The sequence below is a fragment of the Hyaena hyaena genome, unplaced genomic scaffold (assembly GCF_003009895.1).
Source record: "Hyaena hyaena isolate Hyena2069 unplaced genomic scaffold, ASM300989v1 scaffold_431, whole genome shotgun sequence".
In the NCBI taxonomy this organism is placed as follows: domain Eukaryota; kingdom Metazoa; phylum Chordata; class Mammalia; order Carnivora; family Hyaenidae; genus Hyaena; species Hyaena hyaena.
In genome coordinates, this window is record NW_024081055.1 from 1184603 (window position 1) to 1206648 (window position 22046).

At 41.3% G+C, this 22046-nt stretch overlaps 1 protein-coding gene across 1 annotated transcript in view; it reads left to right on the forward strand.

Annotated features, from left to right (window-relative positions):
* The window catches only part of LOC120245514 (E3 ubiquitin-protein ligase TRIM36), a 32663-nt gene that overhangs the window by 3270 nt on the left and 7347 nt on the right, over positions 1–22046 (forward strand). Inside the window, exons 3-7 of the mRNA XM_039252602.1 lie at positions 8354–8679; positions 12491–12637; positions 13270–13365; positions 16835–17088; positions 17527–17651. Coding sequence (XP_039108533.1) covers positions 8354–8679; positions 12491–12637; positions 13270–13365; positions 16835–17088; positions 17527–17651 — 948 coding nt within the window. The remainder of the gene's footprint in view (positions 1–8353; positions 8680–12490; positions 12638–13269; positions 13366–16834; positions 17089–17526; positions 17652–22046) is intronic.

Consider the following 22046-nt stretch of genomic DNA (forward strand, 5'->3'; position numbering starts at 1 on the left):
GCAGAGCTTCAGGTAGAAATACTGCAGTGTCACATTGGGCTTGCCCTTTCTTTTTTTTTTTTTTTTTTAATTTTTTTAATGTTTTGTTTATTTCTGAGAGAGAGAGACAGACAGTGTGAGCAGGGCAGGATCAGAGAGAGAGGGAGACCCAGAATCTGAAGGAGGCTCCAGGCTCTGAGCTAGCTGTCAGCACAGAGCCCTACAGGGGGCTCGTGAGATCGTGACCTGAGCCAAAGTCGGATGCTTAACCGACTGAGCCACCCCGACGCCCCTCGCCCTTTCTTTAGAGGAGAGTCCTTGAGTGGCAGTGGGCTTCAGACTGTTGGCTGCAGTTCTGCCCAATTTGGGCTTTGAGGTTTGAACTTTGATCCTTTAGGCCACGGTGTTTATTTCTCCCTCTTGTAGTGTAGAAATAATTTTTTAATCTTACATATACATAAAAAAAATATCAGAAGACAATCTCCTCCTGTTTTGCATTTAGCGAATGCTGTCTGTTCTAAGAGTCATATAAGGCTGTTTTTAAAACATGTATTTTGCTTTAAATGGTAATCTCAAATTCCTTGGAAGATTGTTTTGCACATATAAAAAAATTAGAAGCCTATATGAAACAAGGAGCAGTAAGTAAGTGGGAACGCAGAGAGTATGAGGTCAGAGAGGGTAATGCCTATTGTGAAGTCATCACTTGTGTTGCCCTCCCTGCTGTCACACGGAGGAGGGAGGAGAGACAGATTTCAGCAGCTTGAAATTACCCACCAGATAAAATGGAGATATTCTGTTGGTAGATCCTCATTGGCTCATTAGGGATCCCTGACTGACTGACCAAGGGAAATTCACTTTTTGTACATTAATATTTAGCAGATGCCATTCAAAGGAATTTTAGTCATGTACTAATATTTCTCTAATTAGATTGAGCTAACGTAAATAGTTTACACAATCCTGCATCTTCGGGCTTTTGTTTAATTTTACTTTTTTATTATTTAAAAAAAAATTTTAATGTTTATTTATTTTTGCGAGAGAGAGAGACAGAACACGAGCTGGGAGAGGCAGAGAGAGAGAGAGAGGGAGACGCAGAATCCGAAGCAGGCTCCAGGTTCTGAGCTGTCAGCACAGAGCCTGACGCAGGGCTCGAACCCACAGACCGTGAGATCATGACCTGTGCCAAAGTCAGACGCTTAACCAACTGAGCCACCCAGGCGCCCCTTCTGTGGGCTTTTCATGTGAACACTTGGTGGCTTTTTATAGGTGATTCATACGGAGAATGAATGAAGTACAGATGAAGTATGTAACTAGATGAGAAATGGCTAATTGTTTTTAGGAGCTCACCTGACAGAGTACTTGGTGGATGTTTAGTATACTTGTAGACTGGCTGTCGAATGACAGACTTCTCTGCTGAAGGATTTCTACAAAGCATGCCATTATGGCTTTTATTCAGTAATAGTGGCATTTTTCTCCCAGAACAAGATACCCATTCCACCATACTTGATACTGTCCAGATGAGAAATAGACTTAATGAGATGTTCCTCCCTCTTTAGGGAGAACCTAAAGGTTGGATCATGTCTCAGGGAGGGAGTGGAGGGAGGAAGCGAGAAAACCCTTCTGTGGAAAGCAGTTCCTGGAAATCAGAGGATTTAACTCGGAGGGAGAGACCACAGGATATGATGATCTTGCGGAAGAGAATAGTAACCTGGGTGTCTTCGCACACAGGTTCCCCATCAGTGAGCGGTGAAATAGGAGTGCAGATTTCTGCTCAGGGCGCTTGAAAACACCCACTGCAGGCTTTCCCAGAGATGAGGTTGTCACAACCCTGTCACTGAAGTGTTCAAATGAGGGGTCAGATTTAGATGCTGTGGCAGCCCAGTAAACACATTAGCGAGGCAGGCCCCGGGCATCATAAATACAGGAACCTCTTTCGTTTTACTTGATGCGGAGATAGTCAAGATTTCATTTTCCTGTTCCCTTGGCTACCGTAAGAAATCCAGCAGCCTAGGTAAGCGGAGCCAGCGGTCTTCCAGGCCTCCCCTGCTAGAGACAGTGGCATGTGGTTTGGGACTGTAGACTAGAATGGACGCCTTGTCTAACGGGGCGGTAGTCGCTTGGCACTAGTGGTCCCCTCACCCCACCCCCCGTACAAGAGCCCGATAGTGGGTGTGACGTGTGATCTATCTTTTACGTGTTAGCAGTTAGTTCAGTTAAAAACCATGCCAACTCAACAGGATAGGGCAGCCAACACACATCTTTGACCGTGACCCATCCAGCGTGTGGGCTATCAGTGCTTGGAGTCTTTGTTTTCAACACTGGATGAGTGACCACCATGTGTACGTACCGTAGAGGCGGTTTCTGCCTTGGGTGGTGGATCGAGCCAGTTTCATACATCAGCAGCCAGTTGTATGTCAAGGCAAGGCAGAGAACTTCTGCATTTCATTCATTCCGTCAACAAGTACTTAATTTACCTGCTGGTTGCCAGACATGGCCAAATGCTGAAGAGACATGAACAAGATAGATCCGTCCCTCCTCCTTAAGAAGCAGATAGTCCAGCATCGTACAGAGCTTCATGGTTAGAACACAGCCCTCCATCACAAAGAGCATACAAAGCGAATTAAGAAATACAGATGGAGCACTCAGAGGGTGGGGAGGTCCGAGCGTAGTAATCATTCCTCAAATGAATGCAGATTTTAGGATTGCCCCCCCTTTCATGATACCGGTTTTAAATGAATAGAAGTCACTCTATTACAAATATAATGCTACCCTCCATTTATGGGGCCTTTGCCTCTAATTTCTCTTGGGAGAGACCGAAAGAGAAATTCATAGGAAAGTAATGTACCCCTCCCCCCCTGTTCCCTTCTGGCAGGGTTTTAGAAATTTTTTCATCATTTAGAGATACTCGGGGAGGAAATCCTATTCTGAGCAATTGGTGTGGGAGGAGTAGATTTCTAAAAATTAGCTTTGCTCTTGGTTTAACAAAGGGATTGATTAGACCAGGACTGTCCTGTACAGTAGCCACGAGCCACATGTGGCTGTCGAGCGCTTGAAATGTGCCTGTCGGAACTGAGGAGTGCTAGAAGTACAAAATATACTCTGAATGTCAAACCTTTAGAATGAAAAAGTACAAAATGTCTCTAATGATTTTTATCTCTGCATTTTGAGATAGTATTTGGGATATATTGGGTGAAATAAATAACATGTGTTCTTAAAATTAATTTCTCTTGTTTCCTTTTAATGACCCTGGCCACCAGAAAATTAAAATTTTTTTTTGAATGATTTATTTTTGAGAGACAGAGAGAGAGACAGCGCGAGTAGGGAAGGGGCAGAGAGAGAGAGGGAGACACAGAATCCGAAGCGGGCTCCAGGCTCTGAGCTGTCAGCACAGAGCGGGGCTTAAACCCACGAACCACGAGATCATGACCTGAGCTGAAGTCGGATGCTTAACTGACTGAGCCACCCAGGAGCCCCTGGCCACTAGAAAATTTTAAATGGCATATGTGGCTGATGCTTTTGGGCTCACATGCCCCTTTTGGATATCATTGCATTGGAGATTGGACAGATTTTTTAAAATAAAAGAGTGCCCTGAAAAGAGAGTAAGGTTTGTGTGTATAACACAGTAACACATTCAGCGATGTAAAAATAGCAATTTTACTCTACATCTTGGGTCACATGTATGCAAGGCTTTCCCTGCCTTTTGTATTTCCTTTTGTCAGGAAGATGAAATCAGCTTTAGCAATGTTTATATGCAGTGTTGATAATACATCAGTTAAAAAAAATCAAACAAAAGATGCTTGATATTGCTATGTATTTTCAACAGCTACGAGAAATATGATTGCTTAAAAACGCCAATCTGTAAGATCAAGTTCAGGCCTCTGAAGCGTTGCACCAACAATGATTTAATTCTGCTGAATGTTTGTACAATGATGATTTCACAAATACCACGTGTGCCAAGGAGAAACACATTTTCTTACTGCTAACTCAAGAATTGTGTTATGTGCGGGACACAGTTGCTGCTTTATCTCTTGTTGACAAGTTGTGAATCTTCTCTTTGAAATTAAATCCTAAATCCAGCTTTCTGTTCATTGTTCACAGCATCACAACGGAGATCTTTGGGGTGGAGAGGTAGAAAATGCTTTTCTTGCTTGTGTGGCCGCAGGCAGTATAGTGTTAGACTCAAATCGAGTAACCGTGTATACGTCAAGTTTTTAAGCATCAGTGGTCAAGTGCTCAAAATCGGGTAGAACGTGAACAAATTGGGGCTGAGTGACTTAAAGGTCAACAGGACTAAATTTCCACACCAGGTCTGGTGTTTTTAAAGAGAGCGCTGATTCTTGGCGCTTCGGTTTTGTCGGCCCGTGTGACAAGATGCTTTGGAAGGAAATGACCTGCCCTCATGGATCACGTTAAAAATCCTTTCCATTCGGTTTATTTCATGGAACAAAGCTCGCATTCCCGGCCTTGTTACCACCGGGAGGACCTTAAATCAGCCAGCGCTGCCTTTCGTATTCAAACATTTGCCGGAAAGGTGTGGGTAATTTTTTTGTAGTTAATTATACAGGCTTAGCTTCCTTTATGCAAAGGGTGCCTTTCCTTTATTCATGTTTCAACGTATTTGAGTTTGACTGTTGAGGTCTTACCCATTTGTGGGTAAATCCCATAAACTACTGTTTCAGGCTTTCCGGAGCATCTGACTCCGTATGAATGGCGGGCCAACCCACTTTATTAAAAGACGTGTGTTTTTACTCCAGTTGACCTTTAAAGTAAAATTGGCTACTTTTCTAACAGAATGCTGGTGATACCATATATTTTATTGGAGAAAACAAACACCTGGAATGTTATCCCTTTTCTGTCTTCCTTTCCTTCCTGTCTGCATGCTTCCATTTACAGACCTTCTAGTTACTTCTAAAAGCCACATGTAATCTTTTCTCTTACAGGCTTTAGTGAGTCCCTGAGAGTTTTAAGTGCTGAGATTTAGTAAATAGGAGGAAAGGCAGGAGCAGTTGGCTTAAAAAAAAAAAGTTCACTTTATTTCCTGTTTTTTACTCAGGCAGCCATTGAAAAAAAGATTTTCCAGGTTGAAATGCCCTTAATACTCAAAGGGTAATGGTACCGCGCGGGCATCAGACGGTCAGAATGTGCAACGAGAAACATTAAGGGGGCACTACAGTCCGTCAGCCCGCTGCCAAGCATCTAGAAGCCCAGCAGGAATGTCCAGCCTAGTGGGAGGCTAGGAGGTCACAGTGGGGAAGTTGTCTGTAGCCAGAATATATGGGACAGGACGCAGCGAGCAGACGTTTTGAACCTGTAATGAATCGACTCGGTTTTGAAATACTTCATTTTCTCTTTGATATTTAAATGATAAATCCTAACTACCGGAAGCTGATTTGGGGGGAAGATTTGCTCTAAGCCAATTTGAAGATTTTTTTTGAATCTTCATTTTAAAACTGTGTCATGATTCATACTTGTTTAATCTGTCTTTGAAGAAAGGTATATGGGGGAAAGAATGGATTCTGCAAAGTGACCATGTTCAGATAATCCCATATACAATTGGCCCCATAAATACAGTTCGACATATATAATTGCATTGCTTGGCCTGCATTGCTTTCGTACCTTTCAAAGCCATCATTACTTTTTCTTTTTCATTATGTCATGCTGTTGAGGAGTATTATCCAATGGAACATTCTATGTTCGTGGGAACGTACATTTGACCCAGCACTGAACAGTATGGGGGCCAGTGGTCACATGTGGCTCTTGAGAATTTGAAATGTGGATAGTATACCCGAGGAACTGAATCCTTTCTTTTGTTTAATGTTTATTTATTTTAGAGAGAGAGAGAGAGAGAGAGACAGCGTGAGCAGGGGAGGGCCAGAGAGAGAGGGAGACACAGAATCTGAAGCAGCCTCCAGGCTCTAAACTGTCAGCACAGAGCCAATGTGGGGCTTGAACCCACAAACTGTGAGATCATGGCCTGAGCTGAAGTCAGACGTTTCAGACTGAGCCACCCAGATACCCTAGGAACTGAATCTTTGATTTAAATTTAAATAGTGATGTTTGGTTAAATGGTTAGTATGGTAGACAGCACAATTTTAGAGAGGAAAAAAATGTAATAGAGATTTGACTCTATTACATTTTATTCTTAGTTCCCCTGTCTTGATTTCTTTTTCAATAGATTTACTTCCCAGAATATCTTTAGATCTGTTTCCTTATTTCCCTGAACCTATGTTCTGTTGTTTGTTTTTGAAAACAGTGGTAGAAGTCCAAGACAGGTGAAATAAAATATAAATGCTTTAGCATTTGCCAAAAAGTATGAGAAGTTTTTAAAGATTTATTTAGGAAAACAGCTAAGATTTATTGACTCAATATTTTGTCTGATTTATGAAAGTTAGTATGATGCTTGACACCTTACTGTTAAAAAAAAAACTTAAAAGAGGTTTACAGAAAAGGGACACAACATCTTTTTTGAAATTTCTGAACATGAAGGCCACAATCTGGGTGTCACCAGTATACAGGTTAAAGCATGACTTTGTGGTCGTGATTTAATTTGGTTTGATCCTGTGCCTTAAACTGATCGCAACCTTCAATTCCTAAAACCAGGGATAACCCATTTTCTTTTAAACATCGTCTGTTGGGAGTCTCCATTTTAATTTCTATCACCTGGTTCACATGTGGAAGCATGCAGTTAAATGTGACTTTCCATTCCTTTCAACTTGACCACTGCACTAGATCACTTCCAAAATGATTTGGCTTGTTTTGTGTCACTGACTGAAATTTTCATTGGCATGTGTCTTAAAAGTGGCTTTGCTGCTTATTTTGTTCTATGGCTGCTGTGTTGTGAAATATCTTGGACTGTCTTGCATGTTTTGAACATTATTATAATATTAAGAATTTTCAAATTGGAATGGGAAGCTTTTTTTTTCTAGTATGTGTTCTTTGTGTGTGTTTAGAAGTGTAAAGGTTAAAATATCCTTATATGAAGAGAATACAAATACTCTGCATGTTTGTTACGTAAGTAGTTTTGGGGACCCAGTGCACTCTGAGCATGCTATAAAGTCACTTCCGATGGAGAGTATTGTGGGCTGCTGGCTAAATTTTACTTAGTGATACTATGGCAGACATATTTGAAGACAGTCTTTTCATTGATGATAGTAATATGCCAAGGCATTATTAATGTAGCTGTAGAAAGTCCTTTTCTAAATGAGATCTACTGAGTTTAATCATTCATTTCCATACTGGATACACAGCAAAGTGAAGGAAGCCTGCCGGTTAAGAAGTTTGTGTTTATATTTAGGTGATTTTGTGGGCAACCAAGATTATATACTCTATGGGCAGATTTATAAATGAGAGCGGGGAATTAATGGTATGCACACGCCTTTGTTAAAGAGACAACCCCGCATTCTCGTGAACCTGTGGGTAAGGACGGTCATGTCTTGGTTTCTTGATCTATTAAAAGCCGGATAATATTGAACCAAAGTGTGCTATTTAAGGTCATTCAGTGTATTATGTATAGATTGGAAAATCATTTGTAATACTTTTGGGGTAGCTTTCAGCCTACTGAATTAAGTAATTTTAATGATTCTTTTTTTCAGGTCATAAGAAGATTCTAAATGGTTGGTCCCTCTTAAAGTCACTAGATTCTAGGTCTATGGATGAGCTTTTCACTCTTTTATAGATTGCACTCAATTAACTGATGATTTTGCCTACCCAGCTAAAACAATACTACCATGGGAAACTCTCTTGTAATGGTCCTTAACCGTTTTGTGGCTGTGTATTTCTTTGAGAATCCAATCATGGCTATGGATTGTTGAACCAGAAAATAAGCAAAAGGTATCAAAATCTGGCATATAATTTCAAAGAGTTAGCCCAATGATTTGGAGCTTTCTGGAGCCTATCCATGGAGCACCGGTTATCGACTCCTGTTCATTTATGTCTGAACTCATTTCCCATTCCTCTGCCAAGAGTGTCTTCTTTTAAATCAAAACCAAATTACTTCCGATATGATATATAGAAATAATTATATATAATTCATAATATCAAAAAAATCCTGGCCCTGTGTAGTATTGTATTACATGTTTTTTCCATATATCTGTTTGATTTGATGTGGTTTTGTGTGGGGTGTACTCTAGAGGATTTTCCTTTCCGCTTTGATTTAGTACCTATTTAGTAATTTCGGCTTGTCTTTTGCATCCTGAGGAAAAGCAAGCATGAAGCATTTTCAGAATACAGACTGGTTCAAGTGGAGCCGCTTTGAGTATTATTTCGGGGGTGGAGATATATCTGTAGATCTCTCTCTTTCCAAAATACCTCTCCTTTTTCTCTCCTTTCTGTTTGTTTTCCTACTGACATAACTAAACAAGGACTTCCAATTACACAGGATGGAAGCGCAGCTCACTGACCCCTAGGACCACCACTTTTCCTTGCCCGGGCTGTGAGCATGATGTGGATCTTGGAGAACGAGGAATCAATGGTCTGTTTCGCAATTTCACCTTGGAGACCATTGTCGAGAGGTACCGGCAGGCAGCCAGGGCAGCCACCGCCATTATGTGTGACCTTTGCAAGCCCCCACCCCAGGAGTCCACAAAAAGTTGCATGGACTGTAGCGCGAGCTATTGCAACGAGTGCTTCAAAATTTACCACCCATGGGGTACGGTGAAAGCCCAGCACGAGTATGTGGGCCCGACCACGAATTTCAGACCCAAGGTAAGAGAAGCTTTGATTTAGGGAAAGCATCAGTATTACAAAAGGAATTATTTTTTTAATGTTTTTTATTTATTTCTGAGAGAGAGAGACAGCGTGAGCAGGGGAGGAGGGTCAGAGAGAGAGAGAGATACAGAATCCGAAGCAGGCTCCAGGCTCTGAGCTGTCAGCACAGAGCCCGATGCGGGGCTTGAACCCATGAATGGTGAGATCATGACCTGAGCCAAAGTCAGACGATTAACCAACTGAGCCACCCAGGTGCCCCTACAAAAGGAATTAATAATGAGACTAGAACTTGATAGCAAGGCGTGCCTGGGTGGCTCAGTCAATTGAGTGGCTGACTCTTGATCTCGGCTCAGGTTATGATCTCATGGTTCATGAGTTCGAGCCCCGCGTCCAACTCTGCGCTGACAGTGCAGAGCCTGCTTGGATTCTCTCCCTCTCTCTGCACCTGCCCTGCTTGTACTTTCTCTTTCTTTCTCTCAAAATAAATAAAGGTTAAAAAAAAAAAAAAGAACTTGACAACAAGAATGGAAATAACTTGAAAAGCCTTTACAGGAGGGACACCTGGCTGGCTCAGTCAGTGGAGTGTATGACTCCTGATCTCGGGGTCTAGAGTTCAAGCCACACGTTGGGCATAGAGCTTGTTTAAAAATAAATACATAGATAAAATGGATGGTGCCTATGCACATAGAAACGTGGATGTTTAAGAACATTAAAAAAAAAAAAAAAGCCTGTACAAGAAATCAGGGCCTGGTATTTGGAGTTAAATTAACTCCAAAGACTAAACTAGTCTGTTGCTAAACCTCCCCACAGCCTAAAGGCAATATTCTGGTTCACTGTGTTACAACAGGGTAACGCAACACAATACGCGAAGCTTCGCGAAGTTTCGTAAGGCGACCTGTGCAAATAGGGGAAAGGTTGAGTTCTCTCCAAGGCTGAAATGACTATTAAAAAAATAATTAAAAAAAAAAACATTAAAAAGCTTTTGTGCTTTAATGTGTTAGGCTCACAGTTGTCTAAAAGATTTGATTGGGGAACAGTTTTCTGACATTTTTAGTTAGCTACAGTTGTACTCTAAGTAAGTAAGAATAAGTACAGCCTCAAAGTTTGAACTTTGTGGTATGTTTATATAATATCTGAAGTGGGATTCACATGCTGGGTAGTTCTTTGCCCTGCTTTGTGACTGACAGGCAGAATGTTTGGATATCTTCACTAATACTGCTTTCTGATTTATATAGATATGACAAAACTAGTTGATTCTTTGGTTAGAGTTCTTACTCAGATTACAACTTAGTCACTTGTGTACGAAAATCTATTTACAATCTTGAGCTCAAAACTTTTCTCTTTAATTTGTAATCGAAAAATGGAAAAAAAAATCCCAAAAGTTATCTTGAAACTATGAGCTGAGTATTTGTTATATCGTTTTTTAAAAATGTTTATTTATTTTTGAGAGAGCGAGAAAGAGCGTGTGCATGCAAGCAGAGGCAGAGGGTCCGAAGTAGGCTCTTCTGACAGTGGAGAACCTGATGTGGGGCTTGAACCCATGAACCACGAGATTATGACCTGAGCCAAAGTCAGACTAGCTTAACTGTCAGAGCCACCCAGGCGCCCCCATCATTTTGTCTTTTTTTTTTTTTTTTTTTTTAAAGTAAGCTCTATACCCAGTGTGGGGCTTGAACTAATGACCCTGAGATCCTGAGTCACATGCTCTACTGACTGAGCCAGCTGGGCACCCCCCTTACATCCTGTTAAGTGGTGCAGGACTGGTAGATTACAGCAAAAACAGTGTGCTTTCATGCTTTATAAACTTCCGTGCTTTTTTTTCCAACTATGTCAGTGTGGCAATAGATTTATCAAAGAATTTTTAACCCCCTATTGTGTTCCTTCTCTCATTTTAAATGCTCCAGGTTGTAGACTTTTAGAAAAATTTATTCCTTCATGGGCACCTGGTGGCTCAGTTGGTAGAGCACACAACTCTGGATCTTGGGGTCATGAGTTCAAGCCCTATGTTGGGCATGGAGCCTACTTAATAAATACATAAATGTGCCGTAAGCTTCATGTTTCAGTATCTGTTTTAGAAGATTAATTAAATTGATTAATACTGTTCCATTATGAAATAACCTGTGATTATTAATTGAATTATATTAGGCTTATGTTTTTAGGAGTAAGGAATTCATGAAATCTTGAGTAACATTTTCAGAGTCTAAGTTGCAGACTTAATTCTGTTTACAAATATAATGAAAGCTTGGTGAGAAGGAGCTGAAGAAATAGTAGGTTATATATTGAGGAAGATACTATTTCCCTTCAAGTCGTTACTGTTCCTCATAATCGTGAAATTTTACAAAGGTGTCCCTTGTAGAATACTTGCCAATAACTTTTTCTTGTCGTCATTCCTTGGAGAAAGTCACATTTTATACCTTAAAGATGATGGCTTTTGGGGGGCCTGGCTGGCTCAGACGGTAGAGCATGTAACTCTTGATCTTGGGGTTGTAGGTTCGAGCCCCACGTTGGGTATAGAGATTACTTAAAATTAAACTGAAAAAATATTTTAAATTTTTTTAATGTTTGTTTATTTTTGAGAGAGAGAGACAGATAGAGTGCAAGCAGGAGAGGCACAGAGAGAGAGGGAGGCACAGAGCCTGACACGGGGCTTGGACCCATGAACTGCAAGATCATGACCTGAGCCGAAGTCGGATGCCTAACTGACTGAGCCACCCAGGTGCTCCAAATTGGAAAAATCTTTAAAATATAAAAATAATAAGCTTAATGGCCCTGGAAAGTAATATGACGCTGTATATTAGCTATGCTGAAATTAAGATAATGAATAAATAAATACATGTAATGGCTTTGAGAATGTAGGCACTCAGACCTGCTGAAGAATTTGATTTTTTTTTTTTCAGCTATTTTTCTCCTGGACCTGCACATTGGAACTAACAATTTTCACATTGGACATTTTCTTTTTGTGTCAGTGTTAGCAAACCAGTTATAGTGGCACAAAACGTGAACCATCAGGGCCACGGATAACATTTGATATCACTGACACACTAGTTTACAGGCATCTCCTTCATGTGCAATTTCAAACATGCTGATGATGATAGTTTTCAGAGTAAAGAAAGTAGGAGCTTAAATCAGAAAAATCACAGTTCTTAAAACACAAAAGAAAACGAGTTCTAAGTTCGGTCGTTGTGTGCATGATTAATATGTAAAAGCAGATATCTGGAAGCTCTTCTCGTAAAGTGTTCAAGACTCCTTAGTAACCTTTCTTTCTTTCTTTTTTTTTTAAATTTTGTTTTTATATAATCTTTACACCCAGTGTGGGGCTTGAACCCACAACCCCGAGGTCAGGAGTCACCTGCTCTGCCAACTGAGTCAGCCAGGCAGATTTCTTATGAGGATGGTGAAGCCATGAGTTCCCATCCGTTATTTGCTATGGGACCTTACAAAACTGTGGGTCATGGTCCTTAAGAATTGCCTAGTCAGTGTGGCCAGAGAGCCTTTCTGGCCTGGTTAAGCCTGTAAGTCTGATAGGAATGGAATTGTCACCTTCTTACCACGAAGTTTAAGGGCGATAACATCTATATATTTAGGTGACCGTTTGAACTCTCAAACAGAAAAGTAGTCATTCTAATACAGAGAATTTTCACACGATATACCAAATGCTCTTACGCTGCTGCTTTTTACACACTTGTATGTATTTCCTTGGCTTTATTTGGTGATTTTGTAAATAAAGCATATCTTTGTACCTCAGGGACTTTGAGTGTCCTGCAAGCTGTGCTGACCCTTCATGGCACTTTTATTCTTTACTCACTAGATTTTAATGTGCCCAGAACATGAAACCGAGAGAATAAACATGTACTGTGAGTTGTGTCGAAGGCCAGTTTGTCACCTCTGTAAGCTGGGCGGTAATCATTCCAATCACCGGGTAACCACCATGAGCAGCGCCTACAAGACCTTAAAGGTAGGATTTGTGCCGCTTTGGAGCTCAGTTCTGAGTCTTTATGCCTTTGTTTTACTTTGCGCCTTTAACTTTGTCTTCATAAAATCATGGCTTGCCGTGTGGTTTTGTTCAACTGAAATGAGTTAACAATGGACAGGGTCTCTCAGTGATATTCTCATAATATGTTGTTAGTGTTTTTAACCAGGTAGTTCTTTGTCGTGCTGAAGGGGAGGGGCAGAGAGAGAGAGAGAGGGAGGGAGAGAGAGAATGAATGAATGAATGAATGAATGAATGAATGAATGATAACATTGATGGGAGACACTCCCATTCTTCCATTTACTCAGAAGCCTGAGGAGGAAGACCTTTTGGGAGTGAGGAGGAGACAACAGAAATGTATTATTTATATATTCCAGGTTTTTGACTAATCCGAGCATCACTGCCTTCTTCTCTTACCTAGCCTGCTTCTAATCTCTCCTATGTCCTTGGGCCTCAGGGCTCAAGGCCTGTAACTGTTTACCCCGAATTAATAACGACCATCTCCAGGTGTCAACATAGGCTAACGAAGATGGGTGTCGTGTATAAAATAAAGGAAAAACCTGTGTGGCCTTTGTTAAACTTCTGTTCCTGTTTGTGTGTCTGATATGCTCTAACAGGAGAAGCTTTCCAAGGACATTGATTATCTTATCGGCAAGGAGAGCCAGGTGAAGAGTCAAATTTCTGAACTCAACTTGTTAATGAAAGAAACTGAGGTAAGTGCTAAGCCAGTCTGCATGTTTTTATGTGCCCATCTAGAGAATGTATTTCTTCACAGAACCATGAGGGTGGCGGATGAGCTGGGCATACAAGGTCTTGTTGGATTTCACCCCTGCTTTTCTGGGATTAGGAAAACACGTCTAAGAATGAAGTTTTAATGTGTGATCCATGCCTGATAGTGGCAGTGATTAAATTATAGTGAAGCACAGGGCAGAGGTAGTTGCGTGAGGTACTGATCGCTTTGCCAGTTACCGGTATTTTACACAGTGAACAGAATGCATCTGAAATACATGCTGTGTGTGCTTGGGACCAGGTTGATTTAAAATGCAGGCCATCCCGAAGTATATACCTGACATATGTTCACCAAAAGGTGCGTCCCAGAATATTCCATCACCGCCTCGTATGTAACAGTCACAAAGTGGAAACTGCCCACACATCCATCAACAGTGGAATTTAAACAGCAGTAGAATGAGTATCTACAGCTATGTGCAACAGTGTAGTTGAATCTTGCAATAGTATCGAAAGGAAGATGCCAGACGACGGAAGGAGGACACACTCCCTGATTCCGTGTGTAAAAAGCACCTACAGAGGTGAAGCTGGATTCTCTTGTTAGAATTCAGGATAGGCTTGCTCAAGGGTGGGGAGGGGAAGGATGGGTGTCTGGAAAGGCTATAGGAATGTTATCTGGGATCCGGTAATGTTTCTTCATCTGGGCTATGTGGACGTGTTTGCACATGCTTACATAAACCCTTTTCTCTTTGTATGTACATCAGTAAAAAAAAAAAAAAAAAGAAGAAAATGGGTAGCATTTAAAAAATTAATATAGCACTGGGTTGTTTTAAAATTCCAAATATTCACTGATCTTGATGTGTGTTTCTTTTCTGTATTTGAAGTAAACTGAAGTGCCAATCTGATCAGTATACTGATCACTGTAGAAGTTATGATTAAATAGAACAGTGTCTTGGCTAGTGTGAGACTGTTACTTCTTGAGACTTCATTTTCCAAAATGGGCTAAAAACCTGAGAAATTATGCAAACTAACACCATTATCGCCAGCACTGCCTTTGTTTTTAATATATATATTTTTTCTGATACTCACTGATTGCATTCACCACCCTAATAAGTAAGTTGAAAAGTGTGATTTTTTTCAACTGATTTCCAGGCACTTGAAAAGTGTGATCTTTGCTTCTCTTTTTGGCATTTTGACACATTCTCTGCATTTTGTATCATCCCCCAACTCTTAAATTATCAGCTACCTGGTAGGTTGCTTCAGGGATTATGCCTTTGGTCACTTGAGGTTTGTTGTATTACTGGTCCTCAGTCATGCTGCCCTTCTTTTTTTCCAATGTTTATTTATTTTGAGAGAGAGTGCATGCGCATTTGGGAAGGAAGAGCAGAAAGAGACGGAGAGAGAGAGAATCTCAAGCAGGCTCTGTGTTGTCAGCGCAGAGCCTGCCGTGGGGCCTCATCCTACGAACCATGAGGTCATGACCTGACCTGAAACCAACAGGCAGACACTTTAACTGACTGAGCCACCCACACGCCCCGGCCCTTAATTCTGGAATAAGGGAGACCCAGGACCCATTGCTGAGTTTGTGATTCATTAGGCTGAAAATAGAGGAACTCTCACATCAGCTGTTCATGCAGATGCTGATTCCTTGGGATCCTGGAGAAATTACTTAGCTGCTTATACCTTTGATCTAAGCTACATTGGTCAGCTCAGTCTTCTCTGTTGGAGGGGTGCCTGGGTGGCTCAGATGGTTGAGCGCCTGACTTCAGCTCAGGTCATGATTTCGTGGTTCATTGGTTCAAGCCCCACCTCAGGCTCTGTGCTGACAGCTCAGAGCCTGGAACCTGCTTCAGATTCTGTGTCTTCCTCTCTCCCCCTCCCCTGCTTGCATTTTGTCTTTCTCTCTCAAAAATAAACAAACATTAAAAAAAAATTTTTTTAAGTCTTCTCCATTGGAGAATTTGGCTGCATTCTTGACTTTTACTCAGTGAAGATTGTGACATGGTCTTTTTTTCTATAATTAACACCTGGGGAAAAAAATCCCCCTTTTTACCTGTGTGTATTGATCTTTTGAGTTTAATCTTGTGATGTATCATTGAACTACTACCAAAATGTCACTACCCTCTGTCCCCCTTTCCTTCCTTCCCTCCTGCCTATCCTTGAAAAAAAAATTGTTGCCTATTGGGTTTAGGAAACAAGGGAATCTGGAAAAAAATTCCTTTCATTAGAAATGTTTGCCAGAGGCCCCTGGGAAATCACAATGTGCTTCTTCCATACATCGTCAGCTTTTAAGAATGTGTTTGAAGACATTTTTTTCTTTTGGCAGCTGCTTATGGGTTTATAATGATGGCTGCATACCTGTGCTCTGCTGGTCTTATTTTCAAAATCAATTTGTCTCTGATCTTACAGACGTTCGAAATGTTCAGTAAGCACTACAGAGGATCATTTTATGGCCAGGTAGAAGAAGAGCTGCATGTATAGGGACCATCATCTCTGTGTGCACAGACTGTGTACCATTGTGGGGGGGCCATTTTATATAAATAATCTTTTTCCATCTTCAAAAAATCCAAATTGTTTCTCCTATCCCCAGTTTTCAGAAGAGAAAAACAGGGGTTCAGAAGTTAAGTAATTTGCATAAAGTCACACAAGATTTCATTCTAATTAAATTATATTAATTTGAAGAGAAGAGTTATATTCTAATGTCTTAGTAAAGGACATCACTTTCCTGAGTTTCATGGTGTGGTTTAATATCTCATAAAAAATTAGAATAGGATAAGAAGGGTCAAAAGTTGCCTAGATTTGAAATGAATCAAAAGCTACAGGATTGTACCTTGCCCCACCCTCCCCCATCATGCTCTCTCTGTCTCTCTCAAAAATAAATAAACATTAAAATTATTTTTAAAAAATGGGGCACCTGGGTGGCTCAGTTGGTTAACCATCCAACTTCGGCTCAGGTCACGATCTCGTGGTTTGTGGGTTTGAGCCCTGCGTCAGGCTCTTACTGACAGCTCAGAGCCTGGAGCCTGCTTCGGATTCTTTGTCTCCCTCTCTCTGCCCCTCACCCTCCCTCATGCTCTGGCTCTATCTCTCTCTCTCTCTCTCAAAAATAAATAATAAAAAAATGTTTTTAAATAGTTCCAGGATTATATTATCCTGTGTCCTTGGTTTGAATCAGTTAATTTCTGCCCCCAGTTCCTTTGTATATAAGTTGAAGGTTGTTTCCCTATTTTATTGTTTATTCCTGAGCTTTGGAGATTGAAGTTTAAGGAAAGCACAGAATTATAAAATGACAAAGTACATCTACATAAAAGTTGGCGATCATTCCTTGCTGAGTGTATGCAGTGCCAGATTATTATTCTGAAAATGTCAGCATCAGACAAAATTGAATTTCGGTTATTTTGAGAAAAGACATTTGGATTTAGCAGATGAGGTAACGCTCTGCTTGTTTTATAATAGTGTAATGGAGAGAGAGCTAAGGAGGAAGCAATCACACATTTTGAAAAGCTCTATGACATTCTAGAAGAGAGGAAGTCATCTGTTTTGAAAGCAATTGACACTTCTAAGAAGCTACGATTAGACAAATTTCAGAGCCAAGTGGAGGAATACCAGGGGCTTCTAGAGAACAATGGGCTCGTGGGCTATGCCCAAGAAGTGCTGAAGGAGACGGATCAGTCTTGTTTTGTACAGACGGCGAAACAGCTCCACCTCAGGTAGGTTGCTCTGAGTTTAGAATCTCCTTGGGGCACCTGGTGGCTTAGTCTGTTAAGCGTCCGACTTGCGCTTGGGTAATCTCGCGGTTCGTGGGTTTGATCCCTGCGTCGGGCTCTGTGCTGACTGCCAGCCCAGAGCCTGGAGCCTGTTTCAGAGTCTGTAACTCCCTCTCTCTCTGACCCTCCCCTGCTCACGCTGTCTCTCTCTCTCTCCTAGAAATAAATAAAACATTAAAAAAAAAAAAAAAAGAATCTCCTTAGCAGTGCCTTTCAATTTGAGCTCCGAGTCTTTTCTGGTGCTGTGTTCTATGCAGCGTGCTGCTACATGCTTCCCCTGAAAGTTGAGGGGAGGTTTTTCCTTTTTAATCATGCGGCAGGTATGTAGCCTGATTGGCCTTTTAAAGAACTGTTTTTACATAAAATAACATCTGCCCACAGAATACAGAAAGCTACGGAATCTTTGAAGAGTTTTCGACCCGCGGCTCAGACTTCTTTTGAAGACTATGTTGTTAATACAACTAAACAAACAGAACTTCTTGGAGAATTGTCCTTTTTCTCTAGTGGTAAGTTTTAGTGACGGCAAAGCCTTATTACTCTTGGAGTGGGAATTAGCGTGGTATGGGAAAGACACATACTTCGTTTCCCGTTGTGAAAAGTCTGTTTTTATGTTCTGTTGGTTTGTGTGGTTTTTGTTTGTTTATTTGCTTATTTATTTATAAAGATTTAAAAAAATGTTTATCCATTTTTGAGACAGCGTGAGCAAGAGAGGGGCAGAGGGGTGGGGGGACAGAGGATCCGAAGCAGGCTCCGCGCTGACAGCAGTGAGCCTTGTGTGGGGCTCAGACCCACCATCTGTGAGATCATGACATGAGCCGAACGAAGTCAGACGCTCAACCGACCAAGCCACCCAGGTGCTCTGGTTTGTGTGTTTTTTAAACACATAAATAGGGGCGTCTGGGTGGCTCATTCAGATTAGTGTCCGACTTCGGCTCAGGTCATGATCTCACCGTTCATAAGATCAAGCCCCACATGGGGCTCTGCACTGATAGTTCAGACCTTAGAGCTTGCTTGGGATTCTGGGTCTCCCTCTCTAGCCGCCCCTCCCCCACTCCCACTCGGTGTCTCTCTCTCTCTCTCTCTCTCACTCAAAACTAAACATTAAGAAAAATTAAACATTGTAGAAATGGGATTACATTGTATATGTATCTTTTGTAAATTGCTGTTTTAAAAAAATGAAATTTAATGGGGCACCTGGGTGGCCCAGTCAGTTAAGCATCTGACTTCGGCTCAGGGCATGATCTCACAGTTCGTGGGTTCAAGCCCCGCGTCGGGCTCTGTGCTGACAGCTCAGAGCCTGGAGCCTTCTTCAGATTCTGTGTCTCCCTCTCTCTCTCTGCCCCTCCCTCACTTGTGCTCTGTCTGTCTCTCTCTCAAAAACAAACATTAAAATTTTTTTAAAAATTTAAAAAATTAAAAAATGAAATTTAAGAGATTTGTTACTACACAAAGTTCTGGGTTAAAGCTGTATTTTAGGGGCACCTGGGTGGCTCAGTCAGTTAAGTGTCTGAATCTTGATTTCAATTCGGGCTATAATCTCCTGGTTCGTGAGTTCAAGCCCCACGTCAGACTTCGTGCTAGCAGTGTAGAGCCTGCTTGAGGTTCTCTGTCTCCCTCTCTCTCTGCCCCTCCCCTGCTCGCTCTCTCACTCTCTCTCTCACAAGAAATAAGCATTTTTTAAAAAAGCTATTTTAACTGCTTATAGTATTTCATTGTAGAAATCATTTCCCTACTGAGAGACAACTTGTTTCTGTTTTTCCCTCGCTGTAGACAGTGCTGCGTTGCACGCCTTCATCAGTGTGCTTCGTGCACACGTGTGAGTTTGTGTAGGGCAGAAGGGGGGGTCTCCAGGCTACAGCTGACCCCAAGATGTTGTAGGGTTTGCTTTGCTGGATTAATTAGTTTGTCAGGACTGCTGAGACTAAATACCACAGACTACACGCCTTAAACAACACAAGTGTATTTTCTTACAATCCCGGAGGCTAAAAGTCCAAGATCAAGGTGTTGACAGAGTTAGTTTCTTCTTCGGAGGCCTCTCTCCTTGGCTTCCAGATGTCCACCTTCCCGTGTCTTCCCTCTGCCCATGTCTGTATCTTAATTTCGTCATAGTAAGAACATCAGTCCTATTAGTCATATTGGATCAGGGCCGTCCTAAGGACTTCATTTTAACTTAATTACCTCTTTAAAGACTCTCCAAATAAAGTCACATTCTGAGGTACTGGGGCTTTGAGCTCCAGCGTATGAATTCTGGGGCCATAACACCCGCTTAGGTTGTGTTTTGCTGCTTCCCCATGGGGGAGGGATCTTCTCTTCCTTTTTCCCTTCACACCTTGTTCAGATCTCTCTCCGATTTGTCTTCTAGTCGGTGAACACTTACAGTCCATAGGACGGTGTCCTTACAGTTTAATGACCATACAGGTACAGATGGGTGGATTTGTCCATTCATCCAGAGGAAATCGATCTTATTAAAAGTTACCTTGGGGGTGCCTGGGTGACTCAGTCAGTTAAGCATCTGACTTCGGCCCAGGTCATGATCTTGCGGTTCACAGGTTCAAGCCCCGTCTCAGGCTCTGTGCTGACAGCTCGGAGCCTGGAGCCTGCTTCAGATTCTGTGTCTCCCTTTCTCTCTGTGTGACTCCCCGGCTCTCTCTCTCTCTCTCTCTCTCTCAAAAATAAATGAAAACATTAAAAATTTTTTTAAATAATAATTACTCTGAAGGATTATTACTGCAGCCTCCTTTCTTTCATATCTATCTCTGAATCTCCTTTTAGATATGTGCTTATCTTCTTTATTAGGTTGATCTTCTTTTTCCAGATTGTGTTTGTTGTGTTTCAGATGCTGATTCTACTTCATGAACTATACTCCCCCCTTTTCCTAAAAGGTGTACTTGTATTGTTTTTCGTATGCATGCTAGTTCAGAGAACAAGGTCCTCTCTTCCCTGCGGGGTCCCAAAATAGCCCTTGGAAAGAAGGTTGAAAGTTGGTAACCTTGGGTTATACCAGTGTCTTCAAGAACCAGTGTAGCAGATGGGTGAGAATGGAAAGTAGTTATCCAGCCCCTGGTGGATGGACGGCCTCATTTTTTCTTGCACGCAGGCTTAAAAAAAGAAAAGAGGGGGGTTAGGGGTGGAGTATACTAGTCATAGTATTTTGTAACTAGCTTTTTTTCTCCCCCAAATATATATATATTTTTTTTTAAATTTCTTTTCATATTTATTTATTTTTGAGAGAGAGAGAGACAGAGAGAGAGAGCAGGAGCAGAGGAGGGGCAGAAAGAGAGAGGGAGACACAGAATCCGAAGCAGGCTTCAGGCTCTGAGCTGTCAGCACAGAGCCCGACGCAGGGCTCAAACTCACAAACCATGAGATCATGACCTGAGCCAAAGTCAGACACTTAACCGACTCAGCCACGCAAGCACCCCCCCCCAATATATTTTAAATGTCTTTCCATATCTCATTATGGCTGTAGAACATACAGTTGTGTAAATAACTGTACACGACATGCTTACACTTTGCTTATGTATTCCTGAGGGGAAGGACAAGAGGGAGACTTATATTTTCCATTCATATACTTCTCTGGTAAATGTGTTATGTGTGTGTGACTTGTATAGCTTACCCCCAAGCACTTAAGCTTATTGGAGTTTCTCCTATGGAAAGGATTATGTGTATGCATAGAGATTTATCTGAGATACTTTTGTATTATATTTTTCAAGAGAATCTGGAAGCCTGTTTCTGACAACAGTTAAATTTTGACATGGCCATGTAGTCAAATGCCAGTGGGAGAAAAATACTACAGGATTTATAACAAAATGCTGTAGTGATTATCTTTGAGTTGCTTGAAGTGTGTTTTGTATAGTTTCTGATTTTCTACAGAAAATATCAGGTATCATGTTTATACCAAGAAAAATTCATTTAAATTGCCTTTCAACTCTGTGAAAGAAAATATGAAAGAAAATTGAGCATGAGTTGGGGAGAGAGGCGGTGGGGGTGAGGAGAGAGGGAGACTCTTAAGAAGGCTGCACGCTTAAGATCGTGGGGCTCGATTTCATGACCTGAGCCAAAATCAAGAGTCGGACACTCAACCAACTGAGCCACCCAGGCGCCTGGGATTTTCAAATATTTATTAAAATAATTACAGGAGGACACATTAAATATTTTGAGCCCAGCATTGTTACTTAGTAGGTGGAAGTTGAAAGGCATACTGTTCAAAACTTTAATTTATAGTGTTTCAGAATTAATATGGATGTAAGGCTAAAATTGAGTCTTTTTTTTTTTTTTGGTGTCTTATTTTTTGTTCTTCTTCTCCCTTTCAGTTATAAACCTAAATATACCTTTGAAAGTCTTCATAGCTTACTCATTCTCATTTTAAGTTTTGTGGTGAGAGCACTTACCTTGAGATCTGTTCTTCTAACAAATTCTGAGTGTGGATGGAAATAGTGTGTTGCCTCTGGGTACAGGGTTGTACTGAGGTCTTTAGAGCTTATACGTCTTGCTTAACTGATACTTTAGGTGACTGATACTTTATGCTTCTTGATTAATAACTGCTCATGGGTCCCCTCCCCCAGCCCCTGGAACTGGAATTCCAGTCTTTGATTCTGTGAATTTGACTTTCCTAGATTCCTCACATAAGTGGAATCTGGCATCAGTATTTGTCTTTCTGTGTCTGGTTTATTTCAGTTTGCATGTCCACAGGGTCCACCCACGTTGTTGTCTATTAATAGGAGTTATTCTTTCTCTTATATGTAGTGTTACAAATTTAGAAAGCTCTTAGACAGTACAGAAATGATTTAAGGGGCACCTGGGTGGCTTATTCAGCTAAGTGTCCGACTTCAGCTCAGGTCATGATCTCACGGTTCGTGGGTTCGGGCCCTGCATCAGGCTGTCTGCTGACCATTCTGAGC